Genomic DNA, 22989 nt, shown 5'->3' on the forward strand with positions numbered 1-22989 from the left:
AACTACACGAGAACAACACCCTTGCCAGATTATATGAAATACGCAAAGATTGGGTACCTGCATTTTTCAAAGGAGATTATTGTGGTCTTATGGTCTCTACACAACGAAGCGAGAGCATGAACAAGTTGGTGAAGAGTGCCCACGTGGATGCAAACACACCGCTTCATCAATTTGCAAAGCAAATGATGAAGCTCCTGCATAGTAGGAAGATGAAAGAGGCCAAAGAGGCACTAGGATGCATGGTAAGTGAAAAAAATTAATAAACATATGTTTTATGCTATTAAAAACAAAACAATATTAATACTATATTGTGTAATTTGCAGGGTCAAAAGGATACAACTACATTGTATATGTTTGAAATAAGAGTTGCAAGGGCATACACTAGAGCTGTGATGACAAGGTTTCAGGAGACAGTAAAATATGCAACTGCATACCGAATAGACCGTGATACAGAGGGTGAGGAACATGATTGGGTGGTGAAACATACTACAAGATCAAATAAAATTGTTTGGGGTCAACACCAATTCAAGATAAGGGCTGATGTGGATGCCGGAAAGTATTCATGTGAGTGCAAGCATTGGGAGCATACAGGTATGTTATACTAAACGATTTTTTGCTATATAAAATTATAAATTATTACGAATACATAGCTGTTTACGATTAATATATGACATAATGTATGATTAATCAATTATAGGTCTATTTTGTGTTCATCTTGTACGCGCTTTCATGCATCTACAAATTGAAAGGATCCCAAGTGAGTATATTTTGCAATGATACACATACTCCGCGTATCAAGATGTGGCTTTTTCAAGAGACGATAGGAATTTGAAAGGAAAAGATGGAGAAACTAGATCATATAGACAGAAGATATTGCTTAAAAAAGCAATGAAAGTAGTACACCATGCGAGTCTGTCTAAAGCTGGGAATGATAAAGCCCTAGAGATGATGGACGAATTATTAGGGTTATTGATGCGTGTGGAGCCTGATATAGGTACCGGTGAGAGTTGTGGCACAAGTGTTTGTGAAAGTCGCCTAGAGGGGGGGGGGGGTGGATAGGCGAAACCTGAAAATTAAAACTTTATCCCCCAACTAGATCCTTTGATTAGTGGTTAGAACAAGATGAACAATTATTGAAGTATAAAAACTAAGTTCTTGCTAGTAAAGAGTATAGCTTTCAAATAATGCGGAAGTGATAAATCAATACAACTAATAATTCTATGATAACAAAGCAAGAAAGCTTAGATGAAAAAGAGCACTAACTCAAGTTCTTTTCTTGCGGAGTGTTGCTTCACTTAAATGATATTTTAACTTGAAGCAACACCAAATGATATGAGCAAAGAATAGTGCAAGAGAACTTAGAGTAAGAGAAAGCAAACAAATCACAAGCAAAAGCACAATGAACACGGGTGATTTGTTTTACCGAGGTTCGGCCCTCGAAGGCCTAGTCCCCGTTGAGGAGTCCACTTAAGGACGGGTCTTTTTCAACCCTTTCCCTCTCTCCCGATCACACAAGGATCGGCGAGCTCTTCTTCTTCTCAAGGATCACTCTCGATCCCACAAGGACCACCACAATCTTTGGTGTCTCTTGCTAGCTTTTACAAGCCTCCAACACTTTGGAGGAAGTTTGAATGGGAGTCAAAAACTCCACGCGCAAATGAACACAAAGATGTAGCACACACTATCTCTCAATGAATCTCACAAGGCGCTAGGGCTAAACTCAATTGAGTAGCTCTCAATTGCTTGCTCTCTCTTTTGTGGCACTTGTGTTGGTTGTAGTGGACTAAATCTTGTGTATAGGATGGATCAATGAATATAGGTGGTTGGGAGGGCTTGAGTATGTCAACTAGATGACTTGGAATGTTGCTTGGACTCCCACACCTTGAAGTGGCCGGTTGGGGTGGTATTTATAGCCACCATCCAATTTTGTAGCCGTTGGAGAAGCTGCTGGCGATGGGCGCACCAGACAGTCCGGTGCACACTGGACATGTCCGGTGCGCCAGCCACGTCATCCTAGCCGTTGAGATTGGAGCTGGTCGACCGTTGGAGGCTTTGTCCTCATGTGGCACCGGACAGTCCGGTGCAGCACCGGACAGTCCGGTGCCCCTCTGACTTCTGCTCTGACATTCTGAATTCAACTGCACACTTTGCAGAGTCGACCGTTGCGCGCAGATGACCGTTGCTCCGCTGGCACACCGGACAGTCCGGTGCACACCGGACAGTCCGGTGCACACCGGACAGTCCGGTGAATTTTAGCGGAGCAGTCTTCGTGAAATCCCGAGGCTGCCGAGTTCCTGAGGCCGACCTCCCTTGGCGCACCGGACACTGTCCGGTGTACACCGGACAGTCCGGTGAATTATAGCCGAGTCGCCCTGGAAATTCCCGAAGGTGGCGAGTTTGAGTCTTAGTCCCCTGGTGCACCGGACAGGTACTGTTCACTGTCCGGTGGCACACCGGACAGTCCGGTGCGCCAGACCAGGAGTGCCTTCGGTTGCCTCTTTGCTCCTTTCTCTTGACCCTTGTCTTGTTCTTTCTATTGGTTTTATGTTGAATCTTTGACACCTGTAGAATATATGATCTAGAGCAAACTAGTTAGTCCAATTAGTTATGTTGGTCATTCAACCACCAAAATCATTTAGGAAAAGGTTTAAAGCCTATTTCCCTTTCAATCTCCCCCTTTTTGGTGATTGATGCCAACACAAACCAAAGCAAAAATATAAGAGCATAATTGAACTAGTTTGCCTACGGTAGGTGCAAAGATTGCTTGGAATTAAACTAATATTGATTTCATAAGATATGCATGAATGGTTTTCTTTGTTTTTAACATTTTGGACCACACTTGCACCACATGTTTTGTTTTTGCAAAATCTTTTGTAAATCTTTTCAAATTTCTTTTGCGAATAGTCAAAGGTAAATGAATAAGAGTTTACAAAGCATTTTCAAGATTTGAAATTTTCTCCCCCTGTTTCAAATGCTTTTCCTTTGGCTTAACAAAACTCCCCCTAAATGAGATCCACCTCTTAGTGTTCAAGAGGGTTTTGATATATCATTTTTGAAATACTACTTTCTCCCCCTTCTTGAACATAATAGGATACCAATTGAAAATTTCTCTTTGAAAGACTAAGTTTTTTGAAATTGGGCGGTGGTGCGGTCCTTTTGCTTTGGGCTAATACTCTCTCCCCCTTTGGCATGAATCGCCAAAAACGGAGTCAGCAGAGCCCATTGATAACTTTTCTCTCTCTCCCTTTGGCAAAAATATATGAGTGAAGATTATACCATAATTGGAGAGCTAGTGTGGAGTGATGGCGAAGGGTAGATAATACCGATAGAGTTTAGTGGAAGCCTTGACTTCGCCGAAGACTCCATTTCCCTTTCAATCTACGACTTAATTAGAGAGATCACTTGAAAGCACATTAGTCGTAGACATAAAGAGATATGATCAGAAGATATATTAAATTAAGCATGATCATAGTTCTATACAACATAGATTGTTCCCCCTAAATATGTGCATGGAGAGAAAGAACACATGTTTTGGCCTAAAATGCCAATTGCACATAATTAGGTTAATGAGAACAAGTCTATATCATAGAGAAAGTGAAGTGCATTGTGTCATAGGATAAGCATGATGCTCATGACAGTTTATGCACTACTGAAAGCATGTTACAAATATTTTAAGCATTTTCCCTTAAGGATTTCAAAGAGGCTTAAGGACCATCCACCTTTGAGACAAAGGCAGCTTATCCTCGTTACAAGGTCAAGCTTTAAGCCCTTTTGACAATTAAATTACTTCATCTAGTTTCAACAAGGATGCATTAAAGCATGAATGAATTTTTGAGAAGTTAAACTAGATATGAAGCAGGGATATGCATGGACATGCTTTCTCTTCCTTTTATACAAGATATGTAAAGAAAGTATAGAAAAAGGAAGATTTAGGTACAAGTTTGAATGAAAGGAAGTGGTTTTACCCTTTTGTACCTTCACATAGAGACGCTCTCTTCATTGTGCTTTGTCCTTAGTCTTAGTTGCTTAAGACTTATACTCAATGACAATATATGAAAATACTTTGCACAAGAGAGAGTTCTACAACTAGTGATCTTTTTCAAGTTATTGTTAGCATATATCAAATGGATCACAAGTTGCATAAATGAATCATGAATTCTCCTTTTTCCTTAGTGCATATCAAGATAGATGTCAATTTAAAATTACCAATTGAGATCAAATTGAAATTACATGAGGCACTAAGAAACATAAGTGATAATCGAAGTTGTTTAATGATCAACCAATATGCGATCAAGAGAGCAACAAGGGCATTAAACTTTCAATCAAGCTTAAAAATAGGAGAATCCAATAAGCATGCTACTTTTAGAAATGAAAGCAACAATCCTTGATAAAAGCGATATTATTTTAACAAGTTTGATTGATGTGAAGTAGCATACTATATGAGAAACATTATTCTCATGCAAGAGACTATATGAAATTACTAAGACAAAGTAATAGTCTCAACATAATCAAAATATAATAATGGACTCCCCCTAAAGATATGCATCAAGTAATTGAAAGAATTGATTTCGATGCATTCACTTTTAAGAACATAAAGGGAGAAGCATTATACATTTTGATCAAGGCTCATAAGTTTAGCAATAAACAACTTAAGCCTTGCAACCTCATAATGAAAAAGGATTTAGAATGCTTACAACCACACCATTGATTGTTGTGAAAACCTTATTGTCCAAGTAGGTGTTGTTGTCCTTGATGTTCTTTCTTTTTCATTTGAGTGTCCTCCCTTTATATTTGTCTCTTTTTCCTTCCAAACTTATTGAAAATACTCAAGAGACATGTTAATAGCGCAAGGGAGTGTATGGTGAAGGATGATTAGCATACAAAATTTATCATCCACAAGTCACACAGACATGAAGTAAAAACCTTAACATTAGTGCATTTCATTTGAGAAAAATGAGTGAGTACCTTTTAAGCATTTTAATAATCATTGGAGATTTTACTTTATCATATTGAAGTTAGTTAATCATCACTTGGAAGCAAATCAATATGATAACATATATATAAATATCGCAAAGGCATTAAATAGATTCTAATGGACATAAGCATTAAGAAAATGATATTTGAATGCACACTTAGTTAATTTCGGTCCAATAAAGAATCTATTCCTCTCAAGAGTAGAGTATGATAATTTAGATTAAACACCCATTGAGACGGGAACCAAACTTGAGAAGATGAGTTCCCATACCTTTGCTTTTACCTTTCTTCCTTTGGGTGTAGCTCAACCCATGAGGCTTGTGTACTTTCTCTCTTGTAGATTTTCATAATTGAACTTAAGAGAAATGTTAGTAGCAACACAAGCACTAGTTTCCATTTTTTTGTAATCATTTTGGTAAGGAATGAGAAGTTAGATTAACATGGAAACTCCATAGCATGAACTAGATTATCCATAGATGATGTTATGCTCAATTTTAACTCATAAAACAAGCATAAATAATCCTTTGAGGTTATAGGAATAAATCTAAATCATAATTTGGAAAGCGATAAATGTGAAAGAATCATATCCAATTTGAGCAAGTAGAAATACATCATAAAACATTGGATTGATTTTTCTTTTCATGTTAGATTACATGCTTCCAAAGAGAAACTTATTCTCATAATTGAGACTACTTAAATTACTTAGATAAAAACATTAGTCTCACTATTCTAGTTATAGAGAGAGTTTTTCCTTTTACAAATGTCCTAAGTATTTGAATTCCTTACATGACACCTCATTCTCTTAAGAACATGAAATATCTCTCTATATCTAGAATCATGGCAATAATAGAATAACTAGGCGAAAAACATGCCATGTGATACTTCCAACAATTTAAAGTATGTAGATTGCCATGGGATGGAAATGATGAGTATGCAATCTACCATATGGGAGGATTTTCTTCAAAGAATGGTGACATAAATTTAAGAATATCTTAAGTGCTTCCTTTTTCTATGTGACTACACAAGACACATGAGAAATGATAAGTTAAGACACTTGCATTTAAAAGCATAGATGTTACCATCCTTTGGCATTCCTCCATATTGTAGGTTTTGACTTTTCGGCATAGGATAATTCTTTATTTCCTACAACATCAACAACTTCCCTCGAGATGATATGAGTTTAAGGTATAACAATTTAAAATAACCTTGGGTCAATCTTGAATATGTAGATCATTTGAAGATTGATAGCTTGAGTTGATAAGAATTGAATTGACTCCCTCAAGCACTCCAAAGGTTCATACCATCTCCTTCTCCTATAAATCTTGTCAAGCACATTTTGGTACCCATCGCTTGATGGGTCCATTAAGGTTAGTAAACAAAGATCTAGGAACCCAAGTGTCCTTTGTGCTAGCGCTTGGTAAACTTGTTACCTTTCTAGCACAAGTTGCAATCTTGGGTTGCCTAGTTATATATGAATCAAATGACAAGTTAGGAGTGAAATTGTTACCAATGGGACAATCCTTGCATTGATGTCCCTTTTCCCGGCATGTGTAGCATAGGCGTTTTCCAAGTTTTGAAACTTTCTTCCTTCCTTGTTTGTTGCTTGCTACATGGTTAGTAAAAATTTTCTTTTCTAACCCTATGCCTCTTTGTTTTAAATGGGGACAAGATCTAAGTGAGTGTCCCTTCTTGGTGCAAGTAAAACAAAGTCTATCATCCTTGTTAACAATCAAGCCATTAATATAGGGGCATGACCTAATCAAGTGCCCCTCTTCAAAGCATTCACTACACCTCTTAATGTGAAGTGTGGCTTGGTCATTACCTTGGATGTTACCTTTTGTGGAGGCGTGGTTGAGGCTTTTGGAGGAGGTGTTGAATTTCATATTTGGTTCCCTCCTCATGGCAATCCTCAAATCCTTGACATTTTCTTCAAGGGATGTAGTGCATGCCACGGGTGTTCCCGTCTCAAGCTTCTTCACCATGTGATCACGGTTATCTTGAGAAGGTTGGGCAATGCATTTCCCTTTTAGTTGTGTCAAGCTCATCTTTAGCCTCTCATTTTCTTCTTTGAGCTTTTGATGTGAATCATCATTTGTTCCTGCAAATTCAAGCTCAAGGAAAGATTTGCTTGTCGACGGACAACAAGCGTTAGCACATGATAATATAGTATCAATTTGAATACATGTGCATGAGTGAGGTTGTTGGGATTTTAAGTTTTCTATCACAACCTCATGAGCAATGCTTAATATGATATGATCATCTCTAAGATTTTCATGAGAGCATAGGAGCATATCATATTTTTCTTGAAAAGCTAGATTTTCAATTTTTAGCTTTTCTACTTGGTCCTTGAGCAAGGTATTCCTATTTACTAATTGAGCGATACAATGTGAAGCGTTATCTTGCTCAATTGAAATAGTTTCATACCTTTGGACCAAATCAACATGAGAGCACTTTAGCTCCTCATGTTCTTTAGTCAACTCGTCAAAGCATTGCATCTTCATGGAGAGAATACTTTCTAGCTTTTGACGAGCTTCACCTTGCTCTCTCGCTCTTTCTAGCAGTTTGAGCATGACCGCCTTATCTTCTTGGCTTAGGCGAGCGTAGAGTTGCACAAAGCTTCTTTCTTCCTCCTCATCCTCATTTGTGCTTCCACTATCATTTGTGTTAGCCACACAACACATGTGGGAATTAAAATGGGAAGACAAACCTTTTGGAGAGGTGGATTCATCGTTTGGTCTCCACCGTTCATTCTCCTCTTCTTCCTTGCAAGGGTTAGTATCACAAATACCAAGGGAAGTAGAAGTATAAAATGAACTATCATGTTTGGATTTATTAAATTTGCTTTTAATTCTAATCCAAATATCATGCACATCACAAATGGGTTTATCATATTTTATTATGAAGGCATGATAATCTTCTTTGCTAAGGGATTTACTTAAGATGTCATAAGCTAGATAGTTTAAGCGTATACATCTTAAATCTTCTTCGGAGGCATTTTCCCTAGCATAGTTAGGAGGAATAATACTCTTGTCTAAAATTTGTTCTAATTGAGGGTCTACCGCTCTAAAGGCATTTATCACTCTAGTAGACCAAGAAACATAATTAGAACAATCGGAAAGTAATATCTCAAGAGTTACCTCCTTGTTCTCCTGGGTTTTCTTGTTCTTTTGGGATCTTCTACGAGCCATCACTTCGAGTTGTTAGACTCAAGATGAAGTGCCTAGCTCTGATACCAATTGAAAGTCGCCTAGAGGGGGGGGGGGTGGATAGGCGAAACCTGAAAATTAAAACTTTATCCCCCAACTAGATCCTTTGATTAGTGGTTAGAACAAGATGAACAATTATTGAAGTATAAAAACTAAGTTCTTGCTAGTAAAGAGTATAGCTTTCAAATAATGCGGAAGTGATAAATCAATACAACTAATAATTCTATGATAACAAAGCAAGAAAGCTTAGATGAAAAAGAGCACTAACTCAAGTTCTTTTCTTGCGGAGTGTTGCTTCACTTAAATGATATTTTAACTTGAAGCAACACCAAATGATATGAGCAAAGAATAGTGCAAGAGAACTTAGAGTAAGAGAAAGCAAACAAATCACAAGCAAAAGCACAATGAACACGGGTGATTTGTTTTACCGAGGTTCGGCCCTCGAAGGCCTAGTCCCCGTTGAGGAGTCCACTTAAGGACGAGTCTTTTTCAACCCTTTCCCTCTCTCCCGATCACACAAGGATCGGCGAGCTCTTCTTCTTCTCAAGGATCACTCTCGATCCCACAAGGACCACCACAATCTTTGGTGTCTCTTGCTAGCTTTTACAAGCCTCCAACACTTTGGAGGAAGTTTGAATGGGAGTCAAAAACTCCACGCGCAAATGAACACAAAGATGTAGCACACACTATCTCTCAATGAATCTCACAAGGCGCTAGGGCTAAACTCAATTGAGTAGCTCTCAATTGCTTGCTCTCTCTTTTGTGGCACTTGTGTTGGTTGTAGTGGACTAAATCTTGTGTATAGGATGGATCAATGAATATAGGTGGTTGGGAGGGCTTGAGTATGTCAACTAGATGACTTGGAATGTTGCTTGGACTCCCACACCTTGAAGTGGCCGGTTGGGGTGGTATTTATAGCCACCATCCAATTTTGTAGCCGTTGGAGAAGCTGCTGGCGATGGGCGCACCGGACAGTCCGGTGCACACCGGACATGTCCGGTGCGCCAGCCACGTCATCCTAGCCGTTGAGATTGGAGCTGGTCGACCGTTGGAGGCTTTGTCCTCATGTGGCACCGGACAGTCCGGTGCAGCACCGGACAGTCCGGTGCCCCTCTGACTTCTGCTCTGACATTCTGAATTCAACTGCACACTTTGCAGAGTCGACCGTTGCGCGCAGATGACCGTTGCTCCGCTGGCACACCAGACAGTCCGGTGCACACCGGACAGTCCGGTGCACACCGGACAGTCCGGTGAATTTTAGCGGAGCAGTCTTCGTGAAATCCCGAGGCTGCCGAGTTCCTGAGGCCGACCTCCCTTGGCGCACCGGACACTGTCCGGTGTACACCGGACAGTCCGGTGAATTATAGTCGAGTCGCCCTGGAAATTCCCGAAGGTGGCGAGTTTGAGTCTTAGTCCCCTGGTGCACCGGACAGGTACTGTTCACTGTCCGGTGGCACACCGGACAGTCCGGTGCGCCAGACCAGGAGTGCCTTCGGTTGCCTCTTTGCTCCTTTCTCTTGACCCTTGTCTTGTTCTTTCTATTGGTTTTATGTTGAATCTTTGACACCTGTAGAATATATGATCTAGAGCAAACTAGTTAGTCCAATTAGTTATGTTGGTCATTCAACCACCAAAATCATTTAGGAAAAGGTTTAAAGCCTATTTCCCTTTCAGTTTGCGATGACATCCAGGTACGCACCTCGTGATGTTATGAATTTTGCATAATTACTTGTCGATTATGATCCATGATTGTAATGATGATATAGTTCGAAGCGTATGAAACAGAAGAAATGGCTATAGACAACTTACGCAAATTAGATGATGGGAACGAGGTATGGAACAAATCTTTATAATGTATTACATATACTGCTCTATAAGATTTGTGTCTTCACTGGACTTTGTTTTATTTCACAGGAAATTTTAATGGGCTCTAATACAAATGAATGCAATACTAAGGATGATCAATGTAATATGCAGATATTAACATTGGAACATAACACTGACATTCGGCTGGTTGAGAGTAGTTCTATGGATGTGGAAGCTAGAAAGGTGAAAACATTGCTACAATATATGATGACATACGAGAATGTAAAATCTGACTTGATATCTTTGTTTTGTAGAAACTGGAATTTCATATGGAAGGTGTAAACTTAACAAGACCAGATAAGGCCAAGCCTAAGGGAAGAACAATCAAAAGTAGTGAGCAACAAGTTTTAAAATTGGGTGCGAAAGGAGCTAAGAAGATGAGCAGGAAATGCCAGAAATGTGGCATAGCTGATGGTCACAACAGCCGTACGTGTTTAACTGTCAAGGATAATAGGGTTCGATTGGCTAACCTATCTGGACGTAAGCGAGGACGGCCTCCTGGTTCAAGGAACAAACTCATAGCTGCAGCCCCGCAATGGAATGAGACATCAACGTCGAAAAAACGAATGGTGGATGTCGGAGATGATGATTCATCTGGTAGAGAGTAGAAGACCATAAGATACAAATATTTCCTTGTGTAAATGTGATTCCTGTGTTCATTTGACAACTTCCAGAACGTATCATAAATATACTTGTAAACTGGCATAAATGTCTGTGTAATTTGTCATAAGCTTTAACAGTTATGCAGCAAACTGACTGTACATATACTTAGCATACATGTATGTGAAAACCTGCATAACTCTGCGTTGTGTAATGCATAAGATGGTTAGCCTGTGAACCATGACTGTACAAAAAATGACCCTGTTTGCAGTATATAACTCTGATAATGTATATAATAATGTATTGGCATATATTGATGACTATTGTATCATAAGTGTATGGACAAACATGCATAAGACTGTCAATAATTATATCGTAAACTTCGGTCAAGAAACATGCATACTTCGAGGTTATTGACATAACAATATTGTACAGGAACCTGGCAGAATCAAATGCAAGAAACACACATTACTTTCAAACACAGTTTGGAACAACATTCCAGTTTAGAAAAAAGCTGATCCCAAAGTTGTCATTGACATAACTAAGAAACGTCTACGGACTTTGCCCATAATATACACACATGCCTGATCTGAAGTTTAGGGAACCATTGTATACAAAATATATTACATGACCAAACTAAACTACATCCTTTAGACCTTGAATCTTTGGATGTCTTGGAGCAGCGATAATGCTTTGTTCTTCGGGTGGAATGTGATGTAATGCAGCGCAAGAGACCGTATCTCACTGGTGTTGCCCTGCAATACAAAAACACTGAGTTAGTTATACCTCTGTTCCATATGTTGCCATGGGCCAACTATAGAATTAAATGGTAAATTTGTACGTACTGCTTCTATGTCTGACCGCAAAGATCCTTCGTCGCATTGATAAAATAGAATGTAACCCATGACATAAAACCCACAGTCATTTGATCCAGCTGCCATGTTAGGACAATTTGGGCACAAGTCAATTGTGAAGTTACCAAACTTGGGAAAGCATGTACTGGGCCGTACATGTTGTATTGCTTTGTTTAATCTGCTCATAATAACCTTAGCCCATGGTAACTTTCTGCCACCTGAGCCCAAATGTGCAAAATGATAGTCCTTCCATGTAGTTCCACCAAGTGTTGGTCCATATGGGTTGGAATCTAAAATATGAATGCACTTCTTGACCTTGCTGACAACATACAATGTCCAATGCCCCCTACTTACCATGGGGACCATGATCTGACCGTGTAAAAAAAGCATAAAATTAACAGGGTAACTTACAAAAGCATAACAATGTGATATGTTCCATTTAAAAGGAATTATGTTTGGATTATGAAATACGATTGTTACCGCTTTGCATTGGTCCAATTCATCTGTCTCAGGCAATGAATTGTCTAGAAGTGTGTGGAGTACAGATTCATCAAAAGGTTGAGGGTTGCGACTGTGTCGTTCCTGTTCCTCAAAGTTGAGTATTGACTACAATAAACGATATAAATGGAGTGAGTGTACTTGGGTTCATCTAATTTGTATATGAAAATGGTGTATGTAAGTTACAATAGTTTACCCCAACATTAACATCAAGAACCAAACTGTTCGAACTCATGGAAGTCTGCTGATTTTTTGCATCATCAATAACACATTGGATGAAACACTGCATGAATACATTGTCGAGACACTTCCCATCGGCAAAAGATTCATATATGTCAGAACATGTCGCTGAATATTCACCATAATCTATTATGGTCCTGGTGAATTTTTTATATCAATTAGAGAGGTCGCGTAAATCTACAAGCATATAAACAGATTTAGATTTAGTATGAACTTCGTACCTGCCGGTGTCAGATTGCAGACCACACAAATATTCGTGTAGAGCTAACACAGTTTGCATCTCCGAATCAAGAGAAGCCTAGCCAACCTGTGGAGTGTTTGTAGCTGGATCGGTTTCAACATAAACCTAAAAATATATATGAAAATATACATAAAACTCTGTGAACAATTTTGACAACTATAAAGAAAATGGAAATTACTGAGCTGACATAAAGTGGAATATACGTATGTGGAATGAAGTGTCATAAACTGGCATAAAATTAATGAGCTGACATTACTGATACAGATCAAGAGAAAGAAATATTCTTGCAAACTGCATAAATGTATGTGTAATTTATCATAGGCAGCTAACAGTTATGTAAAAACTGCATGCACATCTACTTAGCATATATGTATGTGTAAATGGGCATAACACTGATTTGTAAGATGCATAACCTATTTAGACTGTGAAGCATGGCTGTACAAAATCTGTGAACAGTTGAACACTACAAAGAAAATGTAAATTACTGAGTTGACATGTTCAGATGGAGTCTGATCAAAGCATGGACCACTGTCAGGCAAGTCTGTTTCTGCCACTTGTTGTACGCCGCCAGTAGACTAACAATGATGGTATAAATGGATTACAAATTTAGTAAACTGCTAATGAGAATATAGAAAAACCACGAGGGGGTTTAGACATACCTTGATTTGCGGAGTCGCATCAAATATCGGTGCGTCAGGATCCATGTGTGGTGTTGCTTTAGGAGTGACGTTTGTATTGGTCGGCATGATCTTGCCACCGTCACCATGTTTACCCTGAAAGAATTGTAATGGTTATATGCTATTTACATAAAACGATTAATACAACCCTAGAATGAAAAAATACAATTAATAATAAAAACATTACCACTGAGGTTGTAGGTGTTTTGTTCTGTTTCGTTATATTTGTATGAACCAGTGGATCAATATCAGCTTCATCGGGGCAACTTTCTAATAGTACACGAATATGCTGTTGCCTTAACAGTAATTCATGTACCTGTGTGTCTGTAAACTGCGTATCCAGCTGAGAAACTAGAGTAGACATATCGGGTACAGTTGGGGGGGCCGGACACGTACATCCTTCTGTACGTGTCATGTAAACAAAGAAAACATTGTTTAAAATAATGGCATCAAAACCATATCGATAAATGATTGCATAACTTTTTTATATTGACGTAAATACATTAAACTGACTAACCAACTGTCTGGGAAAGAATATCATCTGATTTTGATGTGGTTTTCTGCACATCATAAGCATCTTCGTTGTCACCCCGCCTCGGCACGGAGGACCTCATCAATTAACTCGCCAAAAACATCAGATAGATTGAATTGTTTCTCAACAATCTGCTGAAGAGTCTGTTTAATAACTGAACACGCCTTACCAACCTCCGCATCAAAATGTGACAGCTTCTCTATGAAACCCATGCGGTGGCGGGATGGAAGCTGATTCAGCTTGCTTGATATCAAATCCCTGATGAGCGGGAGTTCGATGTGAATTGAGTGCTGTCCAGATGGGTCAGGACGAGGAACATCAAAAGTGTTGGTCCTGGTCTTATGCTGTTGTAAATTGAAAATTATTAAGTAAATGTATAACATATCACTGAATATTATGTTGAAATTCTATGACAAACAAATATATAAATAGAATCATGCCTTGAATTGTGCATGAACGGGTGGTACAGCTGTGTAGCAGGTCTCTGAGGAGCTTCGGAACTAAAAAAAGGCGTGAAAGATAGAGTAAAACTTTCACAAACATATTAAATTGATAAATGAGATTCATATGTTTAATGGAAAATGCAAAACAACATCACAAATATGCTTACAAACGAGCATAAAGGTATGTGAACGTTATCATATGCATGTAAATAAATGATTGACACATAAAAAAATACCGAGCAATGTCCAAATGCTTCTTCTCCTTTGCGTATCTTGCCCTTGTCAGCTCTTGTCAGGGCTTGAATAATATTCCTATCAAAGTATTTATTCGTGGTGTTCCACGTTTGTTCTGGGGTGCCGCTGAGTCATGCAAATGATCCAAATAATACAGCTGCAAAAGGCATAACATGAGTCATTATAAGACATAACAAAAGCATAAACTACGTGTATATGGATTTTGCATACAAGATTATGGGTACATGTAACAGACAAAAAAAGGATATGCTTACAAGAATAACGATGGAACATCCATAGATGGTTGTAGAAACGTTCGTAACGCTCCTATTATGCCACTTCTTGGCAGCTTGGCATAAATCATTGAAAATAAGCTGGCACCAGACCATCTGGTGGAAACGATCCATCTCCTCGGTTAAAAGAACCTCATGGTTTGTTATTCCCCAGCTGGCAGTAGGGAACAACAACCTATTGAACAATATCAAGAAAAAGCATCTGATGCTTAAATCATCGTCAGAACCTTTCCTCAAACGATCTTGAAGAGCTGTAACCCCAAAATCTTCTTTCGATAGACCAAGTTCAGCTCTTAAATTGTTGGCAGCAACAACTTCATCGATGCCCAATGCAGTTCCTCCCCCAGCATTCGGTAAACCCAAAATTAGGTGCACCGTATCCTTTGTAATTTTCAGCTCCTTTCCAGGGCTAGCTCGAATTGTCATGTCATTGTGGTCGAGCTTTTCCATCAGCCAAGCTAAGTGTGATCTGCTGCCGAGTGCGTCCAGTCTCATATCAAGAATACTAGAAAATCCCCTACGTGCAATTGCTTGTTGTTGTCTGTCATTTAATATCTGTATGCTTACTAACACATCTTGGGGGTTGCATCTGACGTTCAGCCTCTGCTGGAAAAAATATATAAAATGAATATTGTAAACATTTACATCTGCATAATCGCAACACAATGTTTAACTCAGACATCAAGACAACATGATTTCACGCATAAAATGATATATTGCCATAGACATAAATATCTAACCTGTCGGGGGGCACTGCTTTCCTCCGCTTAGTGACTACCTTCTTCAAAACTTTCCCAGGGCTGTCGTCCAAGTTACGCTTCTTGGATAATGGCATAAAGTCATCATCCTCATCAGCAGCATGCCTTGTTTCGGGTCTAACAGTCCCCGCCGGAGTACGGGGTATGTCAACGCTGAAGCACTCCTGAGTAGACTGGATTATGATCTGTTTTGGATTGGAAGGTGGTCGGTCTACGTTCTTCATCACTGATGTTCCTGCCAAATGAAACAACACATATACATAAAATACGTAAAGGATAAAAAAAAGATAAGCACAAGTCAATTCAGTTCAGTTCATGACCATACATTGCATAATTGTATCAACAAAGCAGCATAACACAATATTGTAAATTGCATAAACTTGTGAGACTAACTTGATCAAAAAAAATCTGCTCATATGCGACATCCAATTAATGTATAACCTGGTTATTTCGTGTGAGCTGTCCCAATTTGAACAACAATAGGTTTTATGGCATAATGTATTGATGTATGGATCATACTTCTGTCAACAAATCAGCATAAACAAGGTATTGTAAACTGCATAAAGGTGTGATAGATTGCATAGTATACATTTGTGTCTCCATTTAACTATAAATTTATAATGAATTGGTATTTGATAAATCAAGCAATTGGAAAAATAATAATGTGAACTCTATCTACGATTCAGATTGTAAGAGTTAAAGGTTGATGGCTTACCGGAATGTGGATGGGCCTGGAGGGCGGCTGAATTCGAGACACCTCTGCAGGGGACAACCCAATGCGACGCGGGGCTGTGTCAAATGCGTTGGGGACTCGACGTTGGGGACGGACCTCGCGACGGGGTAGGGGACTCGGCGTTCGGCCGCCGCGGTGGAGAAGATCGAGGTCTTAGTCTCTGACGAGTAGGAGAACGCAGGGGCGGCACAACCGCCTCCTTGATTCCGGGTCCCTTGCCGGAGACGAAGAACAAGGCCACGGCGTGTATGCGGCGGAGAAGGCGAGGGCGGGTCTCTGCGGTGGTGAAGGAGAATGCGACGGCGGGGGAACTGCGGGGGAGAATCTTAATGCTCACGGCGGCGATTAGTCTAGGGTTCGCCGGGCGCGGAGGAGAAGCAGCATATGGCGGCGGATTTGGCTAGGGTTCGGCGGGAGCGATAGTTATGGGAGAGATGAGCTGAGAAAATGAAAGCTCGGTTCCTTGATTCGTGGGCCCGGTATACGTAAACTGCCCAGATTGCGGGAACACGATCTTTTCGTGGGCCCGGATGCCGCGAGACGTGCGCACACCAAAAGAGTGTAAACGGTAACAAAAAGGAGCATAACTCGTATTTATAATTGACGTAACAATGTATTACAGTCAAACAGTAAAGCGTGCGCGCCGGTCAGAGCACCTGGTCGGTTTCTGGTCGGGGCTTCCTGTAGTTAGAGAGAGCCCAGGGCTCTAAATACTATATATATATATATATATATATATATATATATATATATATAGGGCGATGGTAATGGAAGCCCTGGGCTTCATATAGGTGCGCGGAGCCCCAGCCAGACGAGCCGAGCGTGGTCGAACCGAATGGATCGATCCAGGCGGCCCGCTTTAATGCACTACAGTTATGCAAGTATAATAGCTTGTACAAATATGCGTAAACCAACGTGGGCCACGTGTTCGTACGTGGATCGGTGACGTGTAACCCGTAAAATGGGGAAGCGCATTTAAACAGACAGTTACGACACCGTAAATCTATGTATAAAATTGCATAGATGACTGTTACTCCCCCGATCAGAGCGCCCACGATCAGCGCGGCCACGATCCTAAAATTCAGCGGGTAATGGATATGTGCCGTGAAATATGCGTCCACGATATTGGATATACGCATGGTACAGGGAAAAAAAATCATAATCTTCCAAAAAAGTGGAGAGTACACATCATTTGATAGTCCGCTGCTGGGTGAAGGGCGTATTTGCTCTGGAAGATGGCGGCGCCATGGGGAAACAAGTCCATAAGTGAGTATGCGACGCTGACGTCTGTTCATCGACAAAATCAATGCTTGGATATCGTAACAATGGTGCAGGAAGAAGAACAAGGAGGGTACCAGTTAGCGTCAGATGGAATTACGCATATAGAAACAGCTACTGCTGTAGACGCAATTACTCCACCAGCAGCTTTGAGGGTCCCAGGGGTTGATGAACAGACCATATTTGAGGCATCGAGGATGACAGTAAATCAAGGAGGGCAGCACCTTAATACTATGCGTACTATTGGTGATCATGAACAGGACACACCAGTGATTCTGCAGAGACATGTAAGTAATATTGAACTGATTTGAATTTTCAGTATTGTACGTTGAATTGTATACAGTAGAAGGCAGCTAGAGATGGTGTGACATTCAGTATTTATATTGTGCATACACTGTGAAACTATTGCCTGAAAATTGTTATGATCTACATACAACATAAAAATATGTAGGGTACCATAGATGATACAATTTATATTTTTTGCACAGGAAGTTACAATTGATCCGAGATTAGTACCTAAAGTTGGTATGACATTCAGTGGGGTGGATGAAGCATATAAGTTTTATAGTAGGTATGCATATGAAGTTGGATTTCCATTGAAAAAGTATAGGGAACGGAAAAATTGTAAGTGGTTGAATTGCTCGATGGAAGGCAAAAGATCAGTAAGGGGAATATCAAACCCAAAGGTACGTAGTACCAGTTCGAAACAGACACAATGCAAGGCTGGTATGAAACTTAAAAAAAATTATGATGATGCAAAAGAGACAGTTATATCAGTGCGTATTGATCTGTTGCACTTGGATCATAATCATGAATTTTTTAAAAAGGATACCGAAAAGAATCAATTACAATGCAACAAGACGCATGATCCTGAATACATGGAGTTCATAAGTTCAATGCAAGAGAGTTGAATCCCGCAACATTGTATTATGGATTATGTATCAGAAATGCACGGTGGTCCTGAGAGTGTGCCTATAACAGCATAGGACATGTATAACCTGTAAGTTTATGATATGTTCCGATTGATATTCATAATTGATATTTGCTGATTGTTGTTTCCGCCTAATGCTAAATTTTCACAATAATTTCAGGAAAAAGGCAAAGCAACGAGAAAGAAATGCAAATGATGTGGCAAAGCTACTATCCTTTTTTGCATCCTGCAAAAAGGATAATCCACAATTTTTCTCTGACTTCCAATTGGATAAAGAAGGCAAGATTTTGAGCATATTTTGGTCACATGCAAGCCAGCAAGGGGATTACATGGATTTTGGTGATGCGGTTACATTTGACACAACACATAAGACTAATCTGTATGAAAAACCACTAGGTATGTTTGTTGGTTCAAATCACCACCTACATTGCACTATATTTGCTTTCGCATTGTTGGGGGATGAAACTGTTGATACATTTGAATGGGTATTCAACGCCTTCAAAACATGCATGGGAACCGAAGGGCCACGAGTGATGCTGACAGGTACAACTGATAATAATGAATTAAATGTATATACATCAAATATGGCTTAAATTAGATATTATTTTCTTTATATAACATGGAATAAGATTCGTACAATTTTGTCATATATGTTTGCAGATCAAGATCCTGCAATGCCAGTAGCCCTCGAGAGGGTTTTCCCACACACAATACATCGTTTATGTCTATGGCATGTGCAAAATAGGTATATGCCTTTTCTAAACGAGTTGTATACAAGATTTGAGGAAATGGACTTTAAGACACGGTTTCAATCTATAATACATCATCCTTTGACTGAGTTGGAGTTTGAGACTGCATGGTCAATGCTACTTGAAGATTTTGATCTGCACGATAACAGTACTCTGGATAAGCTATATGGAATACGTAAGGATTGGGTGCCTGCTTTTTTCAAAAATCATTATTGTGGTCTAATGTTGTCTACACAGCGTAGCGAAAGCATGAACAGGCTTGTCAAAAGTGCACATGTCGATGCAAATACTCCGCTTCATCAATTCGCCAAGCAAATGATGAAACTTCTACACAGTAGAAAGATGAAAGAGTCAAAAGAAGCAGTGGGAAGCATGGTGAGGATAAAATTGTTATGTCGTATATTGATACCTTAATATAAGTGTAAACTAATTTGCATTATATATGCCACAGGGTCAAAAGGAAACGAACACGCTATACATGTTTGAGATAAGGGTTGCAAGAGCATACACAAGGGCTGTGATGTGTAGATTCCAGGAATCTTTGAAATATGCAACCGCATTCAAGATAATGCACGACAAAGAAGGGGGTGCAAATGATTGGGTAGTGCAACATACAACTAGATCGAATAAAATTGTTTGGGGACAGCACCAATTCAAAGTCACAGCTGATGAAGATGCAGGAAAGTATACTTGTGAATGCAAACATTGGGAACATACAGGTATGGAGTACTAAATAGTAAATATATACATTGAAAACATATGTACAAAATCTTATGATCGTTATTGTTTTATAGGGCTATTCTGTGTACATGTACTACGCGCGTTTATGCATCTTCAGATTGACCGGATACCGAAAGAATATATTTTACAAAGATACACCACCTCTGCAAGGCAAGATGTTCCGTTTTCAAGAGATGATAGGAATTTGAAGGGGAAGGATGGAGAAACTAAGTCATATAGACAGAAGATGTTGCTTAAAAAGGCAATGGAAGTAGTGCATCATGCAGTCATGCTAGTTTATCCAAAGCAGGAAATGATAAAGCCCTAACAGTAATGGATGAGCTTCTCGAAGTACTTTCGCGTTTGGAAACAGATATAGACGTTGAGGAAACTTGTGGAACTAGTGGAGGAGATGGTATACATGTATGTAATGTTTTAATATGTATGTTGTAACATATTATTAATCATATTATATTGATGAGGTGTGAAACAATAAAATCTCAGGACGATGATGAAGCCAATAGAGACAACGAAAAGGATGGTGAATTTGACGAAAGGAATAACAAGGTTTGGATCGTACTGTTGTGAATGTTTATTTGTAAATGATGTATATTGATCTTTCATCCAAATTTTCAGGAAATTCAAGACGTATCTAATATACTTGAACAAGGTGTGGCCAATGATCAAATACATATACCAATACGTCCATTAGAAGAGGTAATATCTTTAACCACTATACTGATTTGCAGTTATACATATACATGATTTATACGTTTGAGTTATTGGGTTATGATTGAGCTTAACAAAATGTGTTGTCAATTACAGGTTAATTTGCATGATCACGCAATTATGAATGTTAGTGGTGTCAGTGAACAAAATGATCATGCCAGAAAGGTAATAATGGTATAATACTGTATGTTGGACTACATAATATTATATGCTGAGAAGTATTTACTTTTGAATTGCAGAAACTGGAATTTGCAGTCGATGGGATAAGCTTGGTAAGACCAAATAACTCAAAACCCAAAGGAAGAACAATAAAGGGGAGTGAAGAAAGGGTTATTAAATTGGGAGCAAAAGGTACAAAGAAAATGACCAGGAAATGTCAGAAGTGTGGAATTGCTGATGGTCACAACAGTAGGACATGTTTGTCAATGGAGGAAAATAGACAAAGGTTGGCAAGCCTTGCTGGACGTAAGAGAGGACGACCTCCAGGATCTGGGAACAAGGGTGGCAGTAAAGCTCCTGATTGGAATGAGACAACAACATCAAAAAAACACGCAAATGATTTCGATAGTAGTGAGTCAGACAGTGATTAGACTGTTGTATGAGATACGATTAATTTGTTTTTTACAATAAACCTTGCATGTTTGGCAACTGATTTATATAGAGGTGGATATTGAAATCTAATAAATGGTGCGTATATTGCTTAATAATGTTGCGTAACTGGAACTACAAAACATCGTAGATAACTTGTGGGATGATCGTATAATTTGTAAACTATATACCAGTACTGTTGATAACGACAGCAGTGAGTCAGGCGCGCGAGTAGTCTGTTGTATCTGATACGAATAATCTAAGATATAAAGTTGTTGAAATCTGATAAATAGAGCGTATATTGCTTACTAATGTTGCATAATTTGAAGTAGGAAACATCGTATATAGCCTGGATGATACTCGCATATGAACAGATGGTAATATTAATGAATGAGGTATTCATATAACATCTTCATAACATAAAAACAGATCATATTTAAAGCACACAGAAGTGAAAACATCTGATGTTCACATATTCGCAACATAACCATAAGTATCCAGCCAACTAAAGTTCACAGAAAGAACCTGGGTAACACCCCTAAGACAAAGTAGCATGACAATTGTTCTGAAACAGCACATATAAGGAAGCTTCCTACAATTGTTAACTGACAATAATGGCCAAAATACCACAGTACGGTACATTGCCCACACCATTGCTTAGTTCTGACATAGTTCACTAATTGCGCGCAAACATAAATCTCTGGATATCTAATGGAAGTGGCAACGCCTTGTTGATGCGATGGAATGTGAGTTGATGAAGGGCATGAGCACGTAGGTCTCGGGAATTGTCCTGCAATAAAAGCATAGCGTGCATTAGACACGTCTATAGCTAACATGTACAACTGATGCCAACCGGATTATAGAAACAGTTAGCACAGTCACTTACTGGTTGATTGAAAGAAGATATGACACCTGCATTGTGATCATAAGACTTCATGTAACTCATTACAAAAAATCCACAGTCATTTGACCCTGTCCTCATTGTTGGGTAGTTAGATGGCATATCCAATGGAAAATTACCAAACTTAGGAAATTCTGCGTTGGGGCAAACGTGTTGTAACGCTTTGCTCAGCCTACTCATTATCACCCTAGCCCATGGGAATTTCCTGCCACCTAAATAAATTGGATCATAATGGTAGTCCTTCCATTCGGTGCCACCAAGTTGTATACCATAGGGATTCGAATCTAAAATGTGTACAACCCGATGGTGTAGATTGATCACATACAGTGTCCAATGACCCCTGCTAAGCATAGGTACCAATATCTGTTGATGAGAAAAGTAAATATAGGTTACATGTTGCTGTTATAATGTCATGATAATTAAAATGTACAGTTAATGAGCTGATGAAACTGGGAACAAAATGTTAATGGGACTTACCGACTTGCATTTATCCAGATTCGCCAAAGCAGGCAATGTGTTGTGCAAGCAATTCTGTAAGACATTTTGATCAAACGGCTGAGGATTCTTGCTGTGACGTTCCTGTTCTTCAAAATTTAACAGAGCCTATATAAAAAAATAGAGTGTGTAAGTATATTATGTGTATAGTTACAATAACTGTGAAGAAGAACCTACCCCAACGTTGACATCAAGTATTAATCTGTTAGATGTCAGAGTTCGACAATGATTTTTAGAATCATCACGGACACACTCAATGAAACACTGCATGAAGACATTCTCAAGACATTTGCCCTCCGCGAAAGATTCATAAATATCCATACAGTTTGCACTGTATTCACCGTAATCAATAACAACCCTGTATGATGAACAAAGTTATAGATTCTTATTTCATAAATGAACCAAACTTATAAATACGGTATTCGTAATTTGGGTAACATGTACCTGCT

The 22989-nt window shown here is 39.2% G+C and overlaps 2 protein-coding genes and 3 long non-coding RNA genes across 5 annotated transcripts; 3 read left to right on the top strand and 2 right to left on the bottom strand.

The window, feature by feature from the left end:
* The first annotated feature begins 20 nt into the window (after positions 1–20).
* On the top strand, positions 21–777 carry LOC103631548 (protein FAR1-RELATED SEQUENCE 9-like). Its single transcript, XM_008652432.3, has 3 exons — positions 21–242; positions 324–591; positions 698–777. The coding sequence occupies exons 1-3, from the start codon at positions 90–92 to the stop codon at positions 775–777; spliced, it is 501 nt and encodes a 166-aa protein (XP_008650654.2). The 5' UTR covers positions 21–89.
* Positions 778–9953: 9176 nt separating this feature from the next.
* Positions 9954–10654, top strand: LOC109940576 (uncharacterized). The gene is made up of 3 exons (XM_020540144.1): positions 9954–10012; positions 10095–10229; positions 10301–10654. The coding sequence occupies exons 1-3, from the start codon at positions 9971–9973 to the stop codon at positions 10652–10654; spliced, it is 531 nt and encodes a 176-aa protein (XP_020395733.1). The 5' UTR covers positions 9954–9970.
* Positions 10655–11849: 1195 nt separating this feature from the next.
* LOC103630420 (uncharacterized) lies at positions 11850–13176 on the bottom strand. The gene is made up of 6 exons (XR_555047.2): positions 13139–13176; positions 12974–13054; positions 12460–12584; positions 12195–12375; positions 11981–12106; positions 11850–11869 (listed from the first exon to the last, which is right to left on the bottom strand). It is a non-coding gene; the product is annotated as an uncharacterized lncRNA (long non-coding RNA).
* Positions 13177–20345: 7169 nt separating this feature from the next.
* LOC103630421 (uncharacterized) lies at positions 20346–20721 on the top strand. Its single transcript, XR_555048.2, has 3 exons — positions 20346–20394; positions 20464–20544; positions 20653–20721. It is a non-coding gene; the product is annotated as an uncharacterized lncRNA (long non-coding RNA).
* An 888-nt stretch (positions 20722–21609) lies between these two features.
* On the bottom strand, positions 21610–22236 carry LOC103630422 (uncharacterized). Its single transcript, XR_002263279.2, has 2 exons — positions 22031–22236; positions 21610–21934 (listed from the first exon to the last, which is right to left on the bottom strand). It is a non-coding gene; the product is annotated as an uncharacterized lncRNA (long non-coding RNA).
* Between the last annotated feature and the right edge of the window lie 753 nt (positions 22237–22989).

The sequence above is a fragment of the Zea mays genome, chromosome 6 (genome assembly GCF_902167145.1).
Source record: "Zea mays cultivar B73 chromosome 6, Zm-B73-REFERENCE-NAM-5.0, whole genome shotgun sequence".
Classification (NCBI taxonomy): Eukaryota; Viridiplantae; Streptophyta; class Magnoliopsida; order Poales; family Poaceae; genus Zea; species Zea mays.